The sequence below is a fragment of the Tubulanus polymorphus genome, chromosome 2 (genome assembly GCF_964204645.1).
Source record: "Tubulanus polymorphus chromosome 2, tnTubPoly1.2, whole genome shotgun sequence".
NCBI lineage: Eukaryota > Metazoa > Nemertea > Palaeonemertea > Tubulaniformes > Tubulanidae > Tubulanus > Tubulanus polymorphus.
The window spans coordinates 7,342,936-7,361,900 of record NC_134026.1 but is presented as its reverse complement, the minus strand read 5'-3'; the positions used below and the strand labels follow the sequence as shown (position 1 = coordinate 7,361,900).

The following is an 18,965-nucleotide window of genomic DNA, read 5'->3' as shown; positions in this document are numbered from 1 at the left end:
TATTAAAATGGGATTCGAAGCTACCTCTCCGTTCGCTACTGACTGGGATTGAGATTATTTCCGTTCGCTACTCACTTGTATTCAGTAAACTTATGACCACCCGGAATAGACACGGAAACGATTGTTTTTATATAATAATGCAGTGGTGCAGGCGGTGTTTCTAGGTTTGATAAATGCAATTTTAGCAGAACAACAGAAGCACCAGTCAGTGTCAGTATGACGTCACCTGTCGCCCTTTATTCCAGTGATAAATTCATGAATTAATTTGCATTTGTCGAGTCGAGAGACCGGTCAGTGAAAGAGTTGCAACACCCCCTACCTTCGCCTTCTTCGTCGTTCGCTCGGGCTTCTTCGTCTTCACTAATCACTCGCTTCTCGGTCTTTCACCTTGCAAATGTTTTTAAGTACAGCCCTAAAAGCTTGGGTAAGATTCAAGAATAGGGGACTAGTGGTTAGGAATCCGCTTGGGTAAGATTCAAGAATAGGGGACTGTCTAGTGGTTAGGATTAGGGTTAGGGTTAGGTTTAGTTCCCTAATCATCATTAATTACTATATACATTACTATCATTATATATCATCATTATCAATTACTAATATTATTACTCAATTGATTACTATCACTACATATATATTGCTATAGTCCCCTATTCTTGAATCGCACTGGCCTAATGTAAAATAAAGAAATAAATTAGGCCCTGGGCCAATGAATAATTAAAAATTTTTGCAGAACCGTTGTGGGGTCTAGTGTAACAACAAAGGCCCGAACAACAAGTTGATATTGAAAAAATAACTCATGAGGCCTATCTAGACGTGGTAGGCCTAAAATATTATATTAGTGTTACTGTTAATCTAATGATAGTACATACCTACCTGATAAAGGTCTTAATAGGACCAGAAGGGACTGGCAGTCGACCTAAATCATCATTATTTAATCCATAATGATGAAACTGTATTGAAGGATATCCAAAAAGTCTTCACTGAAAGGGGTTAAATGAAGAGAAGTGACTCCCATGATTTGAAAGTTTAACAATATGTTTCCACGCCTACGTACCAAACTTTAGTTGGTAGGCATGTAGACATATTGTTAAACTTTCAAATCATGGAGTCTCTTTTCTCTCAGGAACACCTCTCAATGCAGATTTTCTGAATATCCTTCAATACAGTTTAAAGTGTATTAAAAAACGATATTTTAGGTCAGCTGCCAATGCATTCTGTTCCTAATAAGAATTCTATCAGGTATGTACTACCAAAACTGACTGAGCTAGGCCACCAGGAATGCTCTCAAGTCAGGTTGAAATAGACATTAGCTGTTGTTCCTCAAACAACGTCTAGGGCGATAGTGCTCATGTAAGGTTAATTTTCGTCCCACACCATGAACTTACCTCAAACTGACTGTTCTGTAATCAGATGGAAGTTAACTATTGTTTGTGCATAAATTTGTAATCCTAAGTAGCTTTTGACGATTGTAGTAACTCAAAATTTTTGCCTAGTCGCCTCAAAAATAGTTGAAGTGAAGCAACATAACAAATATGGTGGCTTTTCGTGTTGCATGATGGGAGTGTAAATTACGGATTCGGACTTGTACTTGGGCTGACATTGATGCCAATGCAGATATTATTATTGTTTCAAATTCTTAAGGTAAAATTGACCAAAATTTATGCGTTTTATCAACTAAAAATAGCATTTAGAGTAATTTTAGAGAGACATATTGAATTTTCAAATTTTATTAATTTAGTCCGTATTGGAAATCCCGATTGTGGCAATCAATTCAAATCAAATCAATAAATTATCCAGTTCGCGATTTAAATTATCAAAAATATTTTTCACGTTTTCTAAGTCAAAATGGTAACTAATTAATTTATTTGAGTACAAAGGTTTGATTTGACACTAAAATCAGTTGTTGCATTGCAATTAACAGGAGTTAACCTCTATATGATACGTTAGCGTCAGACGTAGGGAACCCGTAACAATGACTGGTATTCAGACTAGACTAGTGTTTGTTAGTAAGCCTAGTGTGGTGCTATCAGTGATGACACACTATTGATACTTCAGATAGTGATACTGATTATTGTCACTGATATGAGGAGACCATGCTATTATCTATACACATACTTCCTTGTACAACTAATTTACATGTATCTCAACTGGGTCAAATAAATCTCTCCGTCTTAAGTCTAAGCCTTAAGTTAATGAAGAAAAAAAAAGATCTTTCTATTTTTAAGTGCATTCCCTGAAACTAATGCGAATCATTTTGTCACATTGATTTTGACTAAAAGCGATGCAGTAAAAATAGAAGTTTTATCTTTCGAAATTTTTCAAACATTTATCTACAATTTCAGAATACTTTAAAACAATGTCAAGGACATCTGTCGCTTAGAAACTAGGATCGTTACAATCATGATGCAGCCAGCGTCGGAGCCGTCCCTCGTTGACGACCCGAGGGTTGCCGTTTCCGATAGACGATCGATTTTACCGATCAGTGACCATCAAGAAGTCGACGAGATCTCAGCGGATAATGATGAGAATAATGAGAGGGATAATGAAGATAATAGATTATTTACGACCAGGGATTTATCGACCGTTCTCGTTTTATTCTATATTAATTTATTGAATTATATGGACAGGTTCACAATCGCAGGTAATAAAAACCACATTCTCTCTTTCAATCAGTCAAAAGTCCATCATTTTAAATAGTAGGTTACGGCACGATTGATTTCGCCCGAGTCACTTAGGTCTCATCGGGTGTATAATGTTTGAAGTAATCGATGCATATACAGAAGGGCATATAAACCCACAGCAGAAATAAACAACTATTTTTCAAGGATGAATTTTGTAATATGTGATTCTGTTGTGTTGTTATCGATTATTCGACTCTGTAGCAGAAGTTAGTCTACTACAGTCCCTGTCTGTTGGAACTACGATCAGAAGTCATATACTCTGAATGCATTGTTTTGGTGAAACTGGATCCTCGGTTGGATCCACTATTGACTTCCGACCATTGTGGCCATCGGAGGCTATTGATAAAAAAGTGGACCAGAAAACAGTATATAAGTATAGTCTGTTCATTTCCTCTGAACTGACTTATAGCAGCTCATAGGACCCTGTAGGGCCCGGTATCACAGATGCGATTAATGTTCAGAAACTGCAGTTGTTCAAAAGTTGGTTAGAGTTAACCATCATTTCCATAGTAACAATTGAGAGTTTATTATTACTATGTTAGTTATCCGCCGGTTATCTTTAACTAACTTAAAGCAACTGGTCCCAAAAGAATAGGTTTGGTCTGTTGTTCGATTGGTGGTTTTAGAACTGATAGGCCTATAGTATAAAGATTCAAGCCATGGAGTCTGCTGCTGGAGTCTACTTTTTAAGCGTAATGTACATGTATTGTGTTTGCAATTTTAGGTGTAATACCAAAGGTTCAAAGTTATTACTACGATGTGGACAACGCTTTAGCAGGTTTACTACAGACAGTATTTATATGTAGTTATATGATATTATCACCGATATTTGGTTACCTCGGAGATCGTTATAATCGTAAATTGTTGATGGGAGTCGGAATATTTTTCTGGAGTGCCGTTACACTTGCTGGTTCTTTCATTCCTGAAGATGTAAGTATTCTTCAAATACGTCATTTATCTTTATGATCAGGGCTTGGATACACAGTACCGGCTTAAGTCCAAAACATATCTTTACTCATAAAACTGGTTTCAAATGAATTGTTAGTTTGGTTAAAGAACTGAGATAGACTTAAGTGCTACTGCGTAACTGGATCCAGAATTTTATGAGACCATCTGTTAGAGTGTCTTCTCAATCTGGGCTCATCAGAATCTTTGTGGGAACAGAGTTTCTTCTCTGGCCTTTCCCTCTAGAGATACTCAACCTGAGTTGTGCTCAGTAGGTTCAGATATAGAATCAGCTGGCCTCTCCCCCTGACCCTGTAATGACCTAGTATTGTCTCGGCAAGTTCATCCGGTTTTAATGATTATTTATTAATCTCTAGTATTACTGGGCGTTTATGTTACTGCGAGGAATGGTAGGTGTTGGTGAAGCCAGTTATTCAACGATCGCTCCAACGATTATAGCTGATTTATATTCCAAAAGCATGAGATCAAAAATGTTAGCCATATTTTACATCGCTATTCCATTCGGCAGGTCAGTATAGTTATTAGTCACTAGTCAGTAGTCAATTCAATTTGTCTTTGTGATGTTCTTCTCAAATTCTTTTGCGTTGATGAATTGTGTATTTTTCAGTGGTTTGGGTTATATAGCTGGTTCTCAAGTTGCTGAACTGATGGGTGAATGGCAATGGGCATTAAGGGTAAGATGTTTATTGCTTATACTTCGAGTCATCGAATTGAAACTCAACAATTGAGACTCAAAAATAGAAATGACTTCAGTAATGTGATGACTTAACCACATGAGAATGGTTCAGACTTATTACTATGGTATATATGGATTCTTTTTGATTATAGGTTACCCCAGGATTAGGACTGATAGCTGTGATATTGATAGTTGTGGTTGTCCGAGAACCGGAGCGCGGTGAATCGGAGGGAGGTTCACATTTAGGTCACACTGGTTTCATTGCCGATCTGAGATCTTTGTGCTTCAAGTAAATTGAAAATTATACTTCTCTCAGATTCAAGACGAGTTCGAGCCTATTGTATTTTGTTGCTTAAACCAATCTAATAACTTAGGACCAGTTTTAAGCTAGTTATGTGTCTGTAAACAATTTGACAACTTTAAGACCAGTCTCATGATATTTAAGACAATTTTTGGATTACCGTAGTTTAAATGCTTATCATTTAATTTCAGTAAAAGTTTTGTGTGTTCATCATTAGGATTCACATCAGTAGCGTTTGTAACAGGAGCTCTGGCGTGGTGGGCGCCTAAATTCATGTTGCTCTCCATCAATGTGCAAGGTTACAACGAAACCATTGATTCGTAAGTGTTGTTCACACGCATCAGTTAAACATAATATACCAAGTCTTATACATAGAGTTAGTGTTAATGTAAAACTAAATGAATTCATGAATTTGAAAACTTCTGAAACATCCCGACTACTCCGAACATGGATTTGAACCTAATGGCGTTGAAAGCTATCAGAATACAAACACCTACCTTATTAGATATATCCTCCCACAGCTAGGATTCAAACTTGATGGCATAGTAAGCCTACAATATTGCAAACAAAAGGGAGCATTCATTTAATTCCACACTGACATGGATTTGAACCTGATGACAGCATGAGACTCAGTAGCCACAATCGCACGGATCAGGCTCAAGCCGAATTTGGTCCATGTCGTGCTCACACACAATCCACTCGATACTAAACAGTACTCAAACAAAGCGAAGTGGGCAATTTCCGGAGCCAGTTGAATGTACTAAATGCAATCATTAAGTACAGCCCTAAATGCTTGCGCTGGATCCCTCATTTGGTCTGACATTTTTGGTAGGGCCCATTTCGCACCTGTGTGAGCAGTTGCTCCGGGCGAAAGCACTATTGCGGCTAGTACAGACCCCTACCCTTAGTAGAGAAGAGATTCAAACCTGATGTTGTTGCTGAGAGATTTATTGAATTCGGATATTTTGACATGATTTCTCACTAGTTCAGTGTTTATTGTGTTGACAGTGTCAGTTGGATATTTGGTATAATCACGTGTGCGGCTGGTCTGATAGGAGTTTGTAGCGGTTCACAGATCGCTAACTGGTATAAGAAGAAGAATCCGCGAGCTGATCCGTTAGTTTGTGCGTTCGGAATGTTATCCTGTGCGCCGTTTCTATATTTAGCTCTAGCTCTATCGCGTTATAATACCCCCGTTACCTGGGTACGTATATCTTTGTTACGATCGATCTCTGTTACGCTTTGAATTGTTTGAATCAGATTTCAGTTTATTTTCAGGTGCTTATTTTCTTTGGTGAAACTTTATTATGTTTAAATTGGTCGATAGTAGCAGATATATTACTGGTAAGACTTCATATACCCTCCTTACCTCTCCTAAACTTCTCTCTGCCATTCATCATCCTCCCCAGCAGGGATACAAACCGGATGGCATCGGCACCAATCAGATTCCTCGTTGTATAATCACTGAGAAAAATTTCACGGAGAAACTATAAATGGAAAAACCTGGGCTAAAATATAGAACAGGATTTCTGATTGGCTAATAATGGCATTAATGCCATCAGGTTCGAATCCCTGCTGAGGTAGGATGCTCATTCACTCTCCCTCCCACCCCTCCACTACTCTAGCTCTATGTACTGTTCGTCTCTCTGGGTTTGTTGAATACAGTATAGTGTTGTACTGACTCCCCTCTCTCCAGCCCCTCCCTGCCCTCCTTCCCTCTCCTCAGGGGTGGATCTAGGGGTAAATCTGAGGGTCTTCTCAGAATTCTAGGGGCATACCTAAAGAAAGGGCACTGATAACACACCGAGTGCAGCGCATGAGGCTAACACTTCTTCAGTGCAAAGCCCTTCCAGTAGGTCTGAGGCCCCACCAGAAAATTTTGAGATTCCAGTTGTGATTTGAAGCCATTTCCTGCATTTTGGGTCATGAAATTGATTTGCGAGCATAATGGTTTGATGGCACTTTAAAATTTTGAGGGTCTTCCAGAAGACCTATAAGACCCCCTAGATCCGCGCCTGCTCCTCTCTCACCGTCCTCAGTCTCCTCTCTGTATTCTCCCTCTCTCTACTATATGTCTCTATATTACAGTATACTGTTATACCTACACGACGTTCAACTGCTGAAGCTTTTCAAATACTGATGTCACATCTTTTCGGTGATGCTGGCAGCCCATACCTGGTCGGAGCTGTGAGTATATCCTCTATGTCTCAGTTAAACTACCCTACGACTGTTTGCTCAGTTAAGTGCATGCCGTGATTGTGTCGTAGCAAAAATTCATAAAAACTTTATGAATTTTTGGCAGGTATCAGATGCCGTAAGTGGACCTAAACCTGACACGGTCACCGAATTCATCAGTCTACAGAACTCGCTATACATGACAGCGTTTGTGACGGTGCTAGGGGGCGCTGCGTTCCTGTTTACAGCGTTATTCATAGAGAAAGACAAAAAGAGAGCGGAACAAATTGTTCGAGGTAAAAAAAACAGTTTAAACACTCGACACTAACATTAGTTTATAGAATGTGGATGAGGGATGTATGAGGGTATCGGGGTTTGAGTTGTATAGACCTCACTGGGTACCGGAGATTTCGAGATTCGCTTGATTGTTGAACTGTACGTTACCGCCAAACCTTGTTATAACAAACTCGACTAAAATGAAAAATGCAAGAATTCTATTATTGATATCATTGTTGAAAAGTTGGTTAAAGATATCCAGCAGATGAATACCATAGTGACGATGAACTTTTTGTTCGTCACTAAATCAACTATCTACCGGTTAACTCTTAACTAACATTCGACTAACTTCATGCCATGATGTCAGTTATTAAAAAGTCGGTTCAAGTTAACCAGTCGATAACTGACCAAGTGATGATTGAAACTGCATTGTTATATTGGTCAAAGCACATTTCGAGCAATTGGGTCCAGGTTTTAGTAGGCTAATGAGGTTTCAGTTTGATAATCGTTTGGAATTTAGATCTCACCCGGTAATTTTTAAACAGACAGAGATTAAGATTCTTGCAGTTTCAATTTTACGCAAATACAACATTTCATTGAAAAGACGAAAAAAATTATATTCATGGGAATTAAAGCGAATTTTCTTCTTTTTTGAAAGTGGAAATAAAGACGCGCAAAGAGTCTTTATTAGTTGAACAAGTAGCGCTTGAAGAAAGTCATCATCACACGGAAAATAGCGGTATAAAAATCATTCCATAACTCTTGTTTCTCCCTTCATAATTTCATTCAGCTCAGATTAAACCGTAACCCAATGATTGAGACATCTAGAATTTCAATTTTTTTTCTAATTTGGTGAGAATCAAGCTGTAGTAGTAGCGATTTGATTGAAATAGTTTTCAACGTGCTTCATTTAACACAGATATAAACCAGTAGACCTACGTAGTCTTGCACAAATTCCTTCTTCAGTCATAAACAATCATTCATAAAACTTCTAGATAATTTTCTATACCTCGAAATGATTTGATGAGGACTCATTTTGACAGTTGTCGGTTCTACCAGTTGACTCAGCTCAAGTCAGATCTTTTGACTTGAGAGTGATATCCGAGATGGATGGTACAGCAGACTCTACTCAAATCGAATCTTATGACTTGAGAGTGATATCTGAGTTGGATGATAGGAGTTGACTCAGCTCAAGTCAGATTGCTCAAATCGAATCTTATGACTTGAGAGTGATATCTGAGTTGGATGATAAGAGTTGACTCAGCTCAAGTCAGATATCTGAGTTGGATGGTACCGTAGACTCCACTTTAGTAGGATCTTTTGACTTGAGAGCGATATCTGAGATGGATGGTACAGCAGACTCCGCTCAAGTCTGATCTTTTGATCTGAGAGTGACATTCAAATTTGACACTCTGGAGTTTCCAGTGATTATTTGAGTTTAGGAGAGTCTTTAAGTCGTATTCTAAAAGACGCTCTACCCTTGATTTACGCGAAATGACCGAAAAGAGTCAGCAGCATTAAATCCACAACTGTACAATTGACTCCTGACTGAATATAATTTCTGATCTATTACCGTTTTTATTTAACCCAGATTCACAGCATTACTCGGGTATTACTCCTATGTAATCAGGTATTACGAAACAATTCGCTTTTTTACTAAGCATTGCTTCACTCAGATGAGTAAAATTACGTAATCCTGCTCTTTTTAAGCATTGCTTTACTCTCTGATGAGTAAAATTAATCCCGCTCTGTTTCTGATATGCAGCGCATGTAATAAATTCCTCTCAGAGTTAAGAGTTTAATCTCTGTCTGTTCTCACGTAGCTCCGTTTGCACGATCAGTTTTAAATGTCATGATTTTGATTAAAATCAATTTTTGACGACGCAATCTTAAAATGATGATATTTTTCTGATAATTTAGCAATGAATTCAACAAGCATTCGTAATTGTTTTGATAAGGACTTTCAAATTTGGAAGCTTATTCTGCTATGTTCGTTTCATTTAGATTTAACTGTAGAACTAACTTGCTGGGTAAAATATAACTCATTGATGCTGTAAACATTGTTTGAACTCGAGTTTACAAATTTTAATTCAGACAACTGTTCATTTAGAGAAATAGGCTTAATTTGTTGTCTGAGTTTAGGCAATGTTTACAAGATCGAGTTCCACAGTTTTTGAGTCAATTAGACTCATGATTGAGGAACTTGACGCTGTATTTTATGTTTCTAACACTGTGCGTGTATTTCTTTATCTTTATGTGATGTTTTTGTGTGGTGTCTCTTACAATTGCTGCTGCTGCTGCTACATCTGGTGCTATAGAATCCAATGATCAGTATAGTTATCTAAACGCACCTGCTCCTGATACGACCTATGTGACAAATCCACCTCCTCTCAGTGATATATCACCGGTAGTTTAAACACTAACCATCGCTAAAAACCTGGTAAGTTCTCGTCATTCCGCTTGCGTCTGAGGTCTTGCAAGTCATGCGCATATTCCATATGTGGCTACTCCATATCCGTGGTTGAACACAATTAGTGATTTACAACACTTCTATTGGTTGGCAATCGCGTTTTACATGACGGACCCTTGAAATTTCTTTGTAAATCCCCTGGGTCCGGTATCAAAGTTATCCCTAGTGGTCACTCCTAAATCTGGGCCCAGTTCCACAGTTGTAAGTTAGCGTTAACTCTGAGTTAAAGTTAGCTCATTTTCAATGAGTTAACTTAAAGAGTTAAATTGTGGAACTGGACCCTGGGTAATAACCACCTTAGTAACAATGAGAAACCATGGTTATAACTGACACCGTTTCCAAGGACTATTTTACTTCCACATCTATGAAACACAGTCTTTTGTTATTATGTATGGCAAGTCCCCAGCATTGACGGGCAAACGAACTATGACGCCCTGTCTCATCCTGTACAACAGCTCTATTGATGTATAACTTTTTTTAAAACCTCCACAAAACCTCGCGTAAAAAGTTTCATAAATCACTGGGGGCATTGTATATTTCATCGTCCTTTTGTTTTTGGTCCCAGTTATTTTAGTGTGAAAACTTCTTTCTACTGTAAGACATACACAGGGTCCGATCTAAGGGATGAAAGCCACTTGCCCGGGGGCAAGCATATCTGAAATTTCGCTTGCCCCCTCCAAAAGCTACTTGCCCTACACAGGCAGTTTGATTGGTGGCAATATCATCTGAGGTGTCGAGTGGGAAAAAATCTTTGTGACAGAAAATTGTACTAGCCCGGGGAACAAGTGATAATGATAACCCACTTGCCCTGATGAGAATATACTTGTCCCGGGGAATCGAACAAGTGCTTAGATCGAACCCTGATACATGTATCTGGAACAATGGGATACTGGCACAAACAGATGGTGCAACAAAACACTGGGTCATTCTTACTGATAATCGAGTCAATGAAATTCGAACTTGATTTTCATGCTTCCAAATACGGAATTATCAAACAAGTCATCGAATAGATATAAGATCGCCTTTATCACTTAGTACAGATTTTGCCGAAAATTGATCTATGAGAAAAATAGAGTCGAGATTAATTCAGATGTAGGCGGAAATTGAAGCAGTAACCCAGTGCCACGAACGATCCTGGTGGATTGATTATCACTGAATCCTTGCTTCCCTCATTATTCTTGCCAATATCCCATTCAAACTGGCCTATCTAACAAAGCATATCGGTTGCGTAGTCAACGCTTTGTTATACCGGTATAAGCTCATTTTTGCCCGTCTGGGGTTTAGTTTGACGATCAGATATTTTCGCAAAGCACATTTGGTATAAGCCCATCCGATTATAAAAAGCTTACCACCAACGATTATGTAACTAACTTACTGTAACCAATCTGACAATTACTTACCTGTATGGCCAATCCTTATTCAAGTGGACTTTAAGTCGTAACTGAGCCTCAAATTTAGGTTTGTTAAATTTTCCTATTACGACAGAACTCAAAGCTCAATAGAGCCAGTTCCATGGCTTCAAATTTGGCACTATAGTTAAAATATTGAATATAAACAAATTTTATTAAACCAACAACGGGAGGAATTGGGTTGTTAGAATCCAGAGCATTAATTATTCTATGTGTGATTGTTTTACAGGACGACCTGACTTGTTGCTGTCGGACAATCTGCTAGGTTTGAGGTTTGATGATGAGGACTCGTTACCTCCTGTGATCTCAGCTGCCGCAGCTGCTTCTATTCGATGCCCTAGCGACGACACAACAATCGAAGAAGATAGAAATCAACGCGGGTTTATTTTGTAACGAGATTGGTAGAAACTAAACCTGAAACTGATTTTTAAAGAAATATTGAAGTGTTCCAGAAATGATTTTTGTATAAAGCGAATGCTGAATCTACTCTGAATATCTTTGCGCTAACGCGTTTGAATGTTTTTGTAAATATTTTTCAATCATAGTCAGTTTGAAGGTACAGAATACATTGTACAATAGTATTTGTATTTATAAAACAATTGTGAATAAATTAAGAATGTAAGGGACACTTTATAGAAAATAAATTTTATCAATTCATTCAATTTCTTGAGTTCTTAATTCATTAAGCCCTTAAAGCTGGTTAAAATTCAAGGTCTTCGTGATAGGTTTGCTGGAATGTGGAATTATTGCCAATGGGTCCATAATCAACTGGTGCCGGGCACTTAACTCGACACGCTGGTGCTGGAACACAGAAGTGGTGAATAAGTGTACAAAACCCGGAAGTAAAACCATGTTTTCGATATAAACATTTAAGTGCCGGATAAAAGAAGACATTCTATCGCACTGCTCTTTAGAGTAGCTCTAGATGGACCGTTAAAGCATTTCTCGGACATTATTATGGCTCCGGTGCCAACTGTAGCAATCGAGCTCTTGTCACCGCCGACTGGTGCTGACGCTCTGGTGGTCAATTGAATAACTAACCCGGAAGTAAAAATTGCTTATGCGAAATTCTAAAAAAAACCTGGCACTCAAAATCGTTATTTAGGATCAAAATCATCAGACATCGCATCATCCTAAATCCCCAGTGTTATAAAATAGATCTCGTTCATCAAATCTGTGAGTATATTTTTACGGTGAGGTGATCGAATGAAAATATATGTACATTCAAACTCGACAAGTCCCCAGTGATCATATGGTGATCCCACACCGTGTAAACGTGTCTGAATCATTTTTCTTGCAGATCCGTCTTCAATAACAGCGAGATGGGAAAGCAGAGGCAAGCGAAGAAATTCGCCGCCAGGAAGAGACTGATAAATCTGAAAGATTCCAGGATTAAACAGGAACATCGCGAGTTTAAAAGAGCGAAAAAAGTCGATCCGCGAACGTTAAAAATCCGCGAACTACCGCAATCGTCGTCGGCAATGTTTTTCCAGTACAACACTCAACTAGGACCTCCTTATCACATCCTCATCGATACGAACTTCATTAACTTCTCGATCAAAAATAAACTGGATATCGTTCAATCGATGATGGATTGTTTATACGCGCGGTGCGTTCCGTACATCACCGACTGCGTCATGGCCGAATTGGAGAAACTCGGCGCGAAATACCGCGTCGCTCTGCGCATCGCTAAAGACCCGCGGTTCGTACGGTTGCCGTGTATGCACAAAGGAACATACGCCGATGACTGCCTCGTGCAGAGAGTCACACAACACAAGTGTTACATCGTCGGTACGTGCGATAAAGATCTACGTCGAAGGATCCGTAAAATACCGGGAGTTCCGATCATGTTCTTACAGCAGCATCGGTATTCTATCGAACGCATGCCAGACGCTTTCGGGGCCCCGAAAACATAGATAACTCACTTCACGTTTATTATTGTTTCATTTCCGCAGAATAAATTTATTAGAAAATTTAGGGAACATTGTTTGGAATGTTTGTAGGAATGATGGCTGCCTACATCGATCCCCCTATGACATCAGCTAGCCCAGGGTCCAGTTTCACAAAAAAAGTTATCTCAATTTTTTGGTGTAGCCTAATTGCTGATAGGTTACTTCATGTTTTCAATGAGGACAACAATTCAAACTTAACCGTATTAGGCTTAAACTTATTCGTGAAACCGGGCCCAGGTCTACCTCTCGCTTTAGTAGCTCGCTCAGTAGTTTGTTGCACGAAATTTTCTCACAACTTGCTAGCAGTTTAAACAGAGCTTGGTGGTTTTATTGGCTGTTACAGAATCGGAGGCAAAAAATTTAGCGTGAAGTCATTGTCGCGAGTGAGAATCGTAATGTCATAAGGTGATCATATGAAGATAGCCATGTTTTTATTTGAAATATTTACTAGTTTTTTCCCGAGTGTCTGATCTGAGTTGACATTCCGCTTGACGGTCTGAGGCGAGTTGAGGGCGTGATTTGATAGTATTTTCCATTGTTTTATCCCGTTTACTCACGCAATCATTGTGTAGTATATAAAACCTGTACGGTTTGGAAGCGCTCTCCGCACCGGCGCCCTCTATACCTATACGAGTACATGTCACTATATCCCGCTGCTCAACACTGCTGCTGCCACCTATATCCGTCCCCTCGTAACTATCCTCTATAAATAATTCATCGCTTCGTGTTAAATCAATTTGATTGAATGATTGTTTATCGATTCCAAAAGCCATACAAATTTTTGACGGCCCGTTGCAAAGATCTTTATGTTTGAATTTCTGAGTTGCCGCTGTTTTAGATGATCGAGATTTTCTGCTGTGTTTATTGCGTAGTTTATGAGCTGTTTCTATCCCTTCGGTCATTTCTACTGCACGTACTAAAACGGCAGCCCCGTCACCTGGAACAAACTGAACTATGCAAGACTGATCCTCTCGGATCGGTTGTACATGATCTTCAGATCCCAGTAACACAATTGAGTGACTCGGACTCAGTTCTGAGTGAAATTTTGTTCTTTTTGTAAAACATTGAGAAATGAACTGCAGTAAACTCCGCCTAACTCGGTTCTAATTGGACAGTAATTCTTTTACCGAATTACCGTGATCAGGGGATTTTAGGTTTTTTTAATGTTGATAGATTTTTTTTATAACTTTATACTGGATGGACCATTACTGTTAATCGGGTCAAAAAGGGAAAGCAGATTTGAATATCCTTGTATATACTCACTGTAGCACCTAACTCACCCATATTGGGCTCGCGTTCAAGGGGAATGCACTGCTCCATTTCTATTGACACAATACTGGCATCAAATTCACCGAGTTAGTTGTGGTAGAGGGCGGATTTGAGCATAAAACCCACCGAGTAGAGTCGTAATGAATAGGGGATGGATTTAGTATAGGAATACATAGGGATCACAAAATGTTTATGGAATTTCACCGAAACAACCAGTTCCCTCTGAGTAGGGCGGAGTCTACAATTTATTCTTAGACTGGAGCAGCTGCTGATGGTGTTATTCTAGTCAGTAACCTGTCTGTGGTTTAGTTTCACGATCGGATATTTTCACAAACCACATAAGGTATATCCCATCCGATTACAAAAAGCTTACCACCACGATTAGGTAACTAACTAGTGTTATTCAGAAACTGGGTTCTGAAGAACATTTAGAATCGATCATTGAACCAAATCGAAAGCTGTCTCAGATTATAATGCCTGGGATTACCTGCGCTAGAAATATTCATACAACAATAGTTTCCATAGATACTGTAAACATAACAAGTTCCGGGAGCCATGAACATCGCTTCATTACGCGGGGTCTTCCCTTTATACGAATGTGAAGCAGGATCATCAGAACCGGGATACGCTTCAGTTTCCACGATTATACCGCATAACCTCTCGCCCTCCTCACCACCATCCTCACTACATGATGATGAGGTCGATGAGGAGGTCTCAACGATGCGAACCAATTTCTTCCCCAGTAAATCACGTGCCAATTCCAAACAACTTTTCTGGTAGAATTTTGGATCGATTTTCATACCGCGGGACATGTTCCTCGTTTAACTCAGTATAAACTTCAAGAAAAAACGAAATAGATATACACTCGGAAACCAATGTAAACCAAGAGCGCCAACTGTGGGAAGCGAGGGCTACAAATAGCCTACCGAGAGGTGCTGTCATCTACAATTAAGTAGACTGGTTGCCTGTCCCGGACCGGTAACCAGTCTAACAGTTAATATTTCTATTAATGACTGGTTGCCTGTCCCATTACCAGCCTATGTCTATTTCTGATGATTTTTCAGTCACAATGTGATTTAGTTTGCGGTTTGCCTCAAGCTTCAGTACTTGGACCAGTGCTTTTTACATTATATACGGCGCTCCTCTCGCAGATATAATTGAGGAACATGGTTTAAACTTTGTGTTATCATATCACCTTGAATTCACTTGAGGCTATCAAAGCTATAAAAAAGAATTCGAGTCTGACCCATGTTTTATATCCCCCGAGTTTAATCAGTATAGGTCAAGACTGTCGTCACAGATATAATGTAATTGCAATGTAATATTCAGTTTTCTGAGTGATCAGTCTCAGTTCATATTAAGACCAGTCTTCAGATTTGAGACCAATACTTTCTCTATTATATATTAATATTCTCTATTATATATTAATAAGGACTGTGTCGCAACTAGCAAGGACCCGGCCGTGTGGTATCAAACATGTCTACCTTCAGTATGTAACGTATTTCTTTATTTCCAGGTCCAAAATTTTCATTCGCACAAGGTGCAGCAAACGATCGCGATAGAATACAATTTGACGATATAATCATCTCCAACCAGACTGGCGCCTACAACCATACTGGTGACTACCCTCCAACTTTTTTAGCCAATAGCCCGGTCATATAATCGATTCAAATGAGCTGGCAATTTTCCAAATTATCATCTATTCTTATTCGTGATGTTCCGTTCGTTGAATTTGTAAATTCAACTGCATGATACTCAATTGTCTCCGAAGTCAGCTGGTTGGGGGTTTCACTTACCAAGGTTTTGTTCCGGACCCTGTTGGAGTATAGAATAAATCCTTTTGACATTAGAGCAACCAAACCAATGCAAAGTAAGGAAAGGACTACGTATTATATCAAAATCAGCCGGTATGGCCTTTATCCCCTCCACCAGACGAACAAACTGCATAAAAAAATATTCTTTATTGTTATTATAGGTTCCGGCTTTATTGGCATACTAGTGGGTATCTTTGCTGTTTTTATACTGGTCTCGTGTATCTGGGGTTAGTGCCTTCGCAAGTATATAAAGATGCATTGTCTGTGTTTCGACACGCGACTTGAAACACCAACACAGCGACAAAATCGGGGACGACGGTCAAGTTCTCAAAGAGATCCTATCAACGACTATGACGACCCTCCAACAACAATCCTTCGTGATCCTGTGGATTATAGGTTTGAATCCGTTTCAACTGTTAGTACTGGTTACGTATCACCAGTTGGTGCAACACAATTTAATTTCACATCAGCCGCCAGAACGATGATGGCAGGTCCTGACATTCCCCCGGAACGAATGAATCCGACTGCACCGCCACCTAGTTACGATGACTGCATGATATCATATTCAAATAATGCATACATGAAATAACTGTAATGATGAAACTGTCGGCGTGCGCATGCATTTAAATACTCAGAAAGCTGGGACTTGAACCCACAGTTTGTGTAGCCGTTTACTGTTGGAGACTGTGCCATCAATATAACGAAAGATGACACGGTTATTTTTACTCATTTCTGGGTTCTGTGTAAATCACTGTTTATGGCTGTCGATATGTCCAGGTGATATTAACAGACGGCTACACACGTGACCTCTATTGTTCTCTAAATCTTGAAAAAGAGACTTATAGTAGATAATGAATAAAGTTTGTTACAATATTTTTAGGAAGTCGTTGAATTAGTTTAAATTCTGAACTGATGGTTTCCACGTGAAATTCATAAGTCTTGCGTATTCTGCGTTATACAAATAGACAAGGTTGATTTCCTGGGGAATGGTCGCTCGCCGCCCATAAGGGTGTTAGAAGGCCCAATGTTTATCTGTCGGCGTGGTGACACACTGTCGGTTTGAATCATTCATACAGGCGACTGCCCTCGCGAGATCAATTACAAGGGGGTGGACCGGGTGGACTGGTCCACCCCCTACAAAATTCGAATGTGCCCTCCAAAAAGTCTGGAAAAAATTTCTTGCAAAGAAAATTTCTAAAAGACTAATAAATCCAAATGGGTTATGATAAGGGCAAGAAAAGCCCCTGTTTGGCCTAAATGTTCTGTGGGAGGGCCACCAGAACCACTACCAATGTTTCGCTTGCAGCCCTCGCATTGCCAAATCTGCCCTTTTAAATTGGCGGCTGAGGAACTAATTTCAATCAAACAACTCCCGTATTTCAAACACAAAAATATGAATTACTAATGATTATCTTTAATATTACTAGAAAATCATTATGAATTTTTGATATTACATCACAGTCCAGCACACACGGAAACAAGAAACAGAATCTTGGTTCCGTGTTTCTGTGAGGCCAAACGCAAACGAAGTGGCTGCCCTGCACCCACTGCCAGAGAAATACTTAGGGTCTATTAGGGTCCTTAGGGTTATAGGGGGAGGGGTTTATGATCCGTTATACCCCTAGCATTAGGGTTAGGGTAAGGTTGAGTGCTATACGTATATAGTCAAAACTTACGACTGGTTTGCGAGTAGCTCGGTGGTCTAGTGGAAAGACGTTACGCTAACAATATTCGGATTTATTTTGCATCAGGACGCCGTATTTCATTCCGCCAAGACATACATTCTAAATTTCCAATTATGGCGTATGTTAAATGTGACCACACGTTCTCTGACATGCTGTCGTTTCGAACAGAAGCGTTTTCGGTTTTCTCCTACATGTGATATATAGAGTTATCAGCTTCCAACCATGGCTAGTAGCAGCAGGCTGAACGTTTCCCCTCCGGGGAAAAAACAACAACTAGCGAAATCAAATCAGACCAATATTCGAAATCCAACTGCTACATCTACCCAAATCTCGAAAAGAAGCTAAAACGAATCCTTGAACAAAAAACCGCGGCGCCGCGATTTGACGATGTACTATCATCGATGCTGAATGAGATTCCTCTGCGGCTCACTAAAAGCTGGATAATCTGGAAAGGAGAATTCAGCCAGAGGTAAATAATGGTAATAATAATACCAGTGGTTAAGATGCAAGAAGTAAAAATGCCAGAGGAAAAGTCATACCAGAGGAAATTCATTGATCTAGAAATATGTTATATCTAAACTGTGCATTCATTTTTTATTTTCCATAACCTAGAAATATTCTTATCAATGTCAGTTAGTATGAATAAGATTTTCATGTCCAATGTTGACATATTCGCATGTTTTAATCGCCCATGTATGACTTTTTTTTTAGAATAAATTACTGATTCACTTCTATATTTAATGATTTCATCACATATTTAGTATTTTACCTCTGGCATTATTACCTGTATTTTTAACTCTGGCGTCATTACCTGGATTCGTAATTAGTACATGTATTTGTACATATTGTGATGAACCTCATTATTTTCAAAAAGGGTTTATTTGTCTCTTTTCTATACAATTGTAGATATCATTAGTTCCCTCGATATACCATGAAAATGGTAGGAGTGCATATGAACTTATCTTATCGTATCTTCTCTTGTAATGATACAAATTAGGATTCGTTGATTGGTTGTTTCGGCCACTTAACGCGCTAACGTAATTTAAAGTCACTCGAGGCTATCAAAAAACTAATGACGGTATAAAAATCAATTCGAGTCTTACCCGACACGTGTATCATATATCCGCATTTAATCAGTGCAGAGGACTGTCGTCATAGATATAAAAGATTTAAATGAAATTTTATCTCCAGTCTTTTTAATGATCGGTCTCATTTCAAAAGACAATTAAACGATTTAAGGCCAGTCTTCAGATTTAAGACCACTGACTTTTAGTGAGGACTTGTACAACTGCAG

At 39.0% G+C, this 18,965-nt stretch overlaps 3 protein-coding genes across 3 annotated transcripts; 2 read left to right on the top strand and 1 right to left on the bottom strand.

Moving 5' to 3' along the window:
* Positions 1-86: 86 nt before the first annotated feature.
* Positions 87-11,608, top strand: LOC141899475 (protein spinster homolog 1-like). The gene is made up of 14 exons (XM_074785822.1): positions 87-210; positions 2,340-2,638; positions 3,403-3,608; positions 4,001-4,152; positions 4,252-4,318; positions 4,473-4,609; positions 4,813-4,941; positions 5,630-5,825; positions 5,900-5,965; positions 6,710-6,808; positions 6,924-7,092; positions 7,731-7,811; positions 9,391-9,512; positions 11,181-11,608. The coding sequence occupies exons 2-13, from the start codon at positions 2,398-2,400 to the stop codon at positions 9,486-9,488; spliced, it is 1,641 nt and encodes a 546-aa protein (XP_074641923.1). The 5' UTR covers positions 87-210; positions 2,340-2,397; the 3' UTR covers positions 9,489-9,512; positions 11,181-11,608.
* A 378-nt stretch (positions 11,609-11,986) lies between these two features.
* Positions 11,987-12,922, top strand: LOC141898838 (rRNA-processing protein FCF1 homolog). The gene is made up of 2 exons (XM_074784962.1): positions 11,987-12,127; positions 12,252-12,922. Exon 2 carries the CDS (start codon positions 12,274-12,276, stop codon positions 12,865-12,867), a length of 594 nt encoding a protein of 197 aa, XP_074641063.1. The 5' UTR covers positions 11,987-12,127; positions 12,252-12,273; the 3' UTR covers positions 12,868-12,922.
* LOC141898837 (putative 3-methyladenine DNA glycosylase) lies at positions 12,906-15,078 on the bottom strand. The gene is made up of 2 exons (XM_074784961.1): positions 14,660-15,078; positions 12,906-13,840 (listed from the first exon to the last, which is right to left on the bottom strand). The coding sequence occupies exons 1-2, from the start codon at positions 14,982-14,984 to the stop codon at positions 13,335-13,337; spliced, it is 831 nt and encodes a 276-aa protein (XP_074641062.1). The 5' UTR covers positions 14,985-15,078; the 3' UTR covers positions 12,906-13,334.
* Positions 15,079-18,965: the final 3,887 nt, after the last annotated feature.

Bases quoted from the DNA above. Each gene is read 5' to 3' on its own strand.
- LOC141899475 (XM_074785822.1), top strand. From the start codon at position 2,398: ATGATGCAGCCAGCGTCGGAGCCGTCCCTCGTTGACGACCCGAGGGTT. The intron at 4,942-5,629 runs GTAAGTGTTGTT...TTGTGTTGACAG, and splicing joins TACAACGAAACCATTGATTC to TGTCAGTTGGATATTTGGTA. The intron at 5,966-6,709 runs GTAAGACTTCAT...TCTATATTACAG, and splicing joins TAGTAGCAGATATATTACTG to TATACTGTTATACCTACACG.
- LOC141898837 (XM_074784961.1), bottom strand. From the start codon at position 14,984: ATGTCCCGCGGTATGAAAATCGATCCAAAATTCTACCAGAAAAGTTGT. The intron at 13,841-14,659 runs GTAATCCCAGGC...AGTTTGTTCCAG, and splicing joins TATGAATATTTCTAGCGCAG to GTGACGGGGCTGCCGTTTTA.
- LOC141898838 (XM_074784962.1), top strand. From the start codon at position 12,274: ATGGGAAAGCAGAGGCAAGCGAAGAAATTCGCCGCCAGGAAGAGACTG.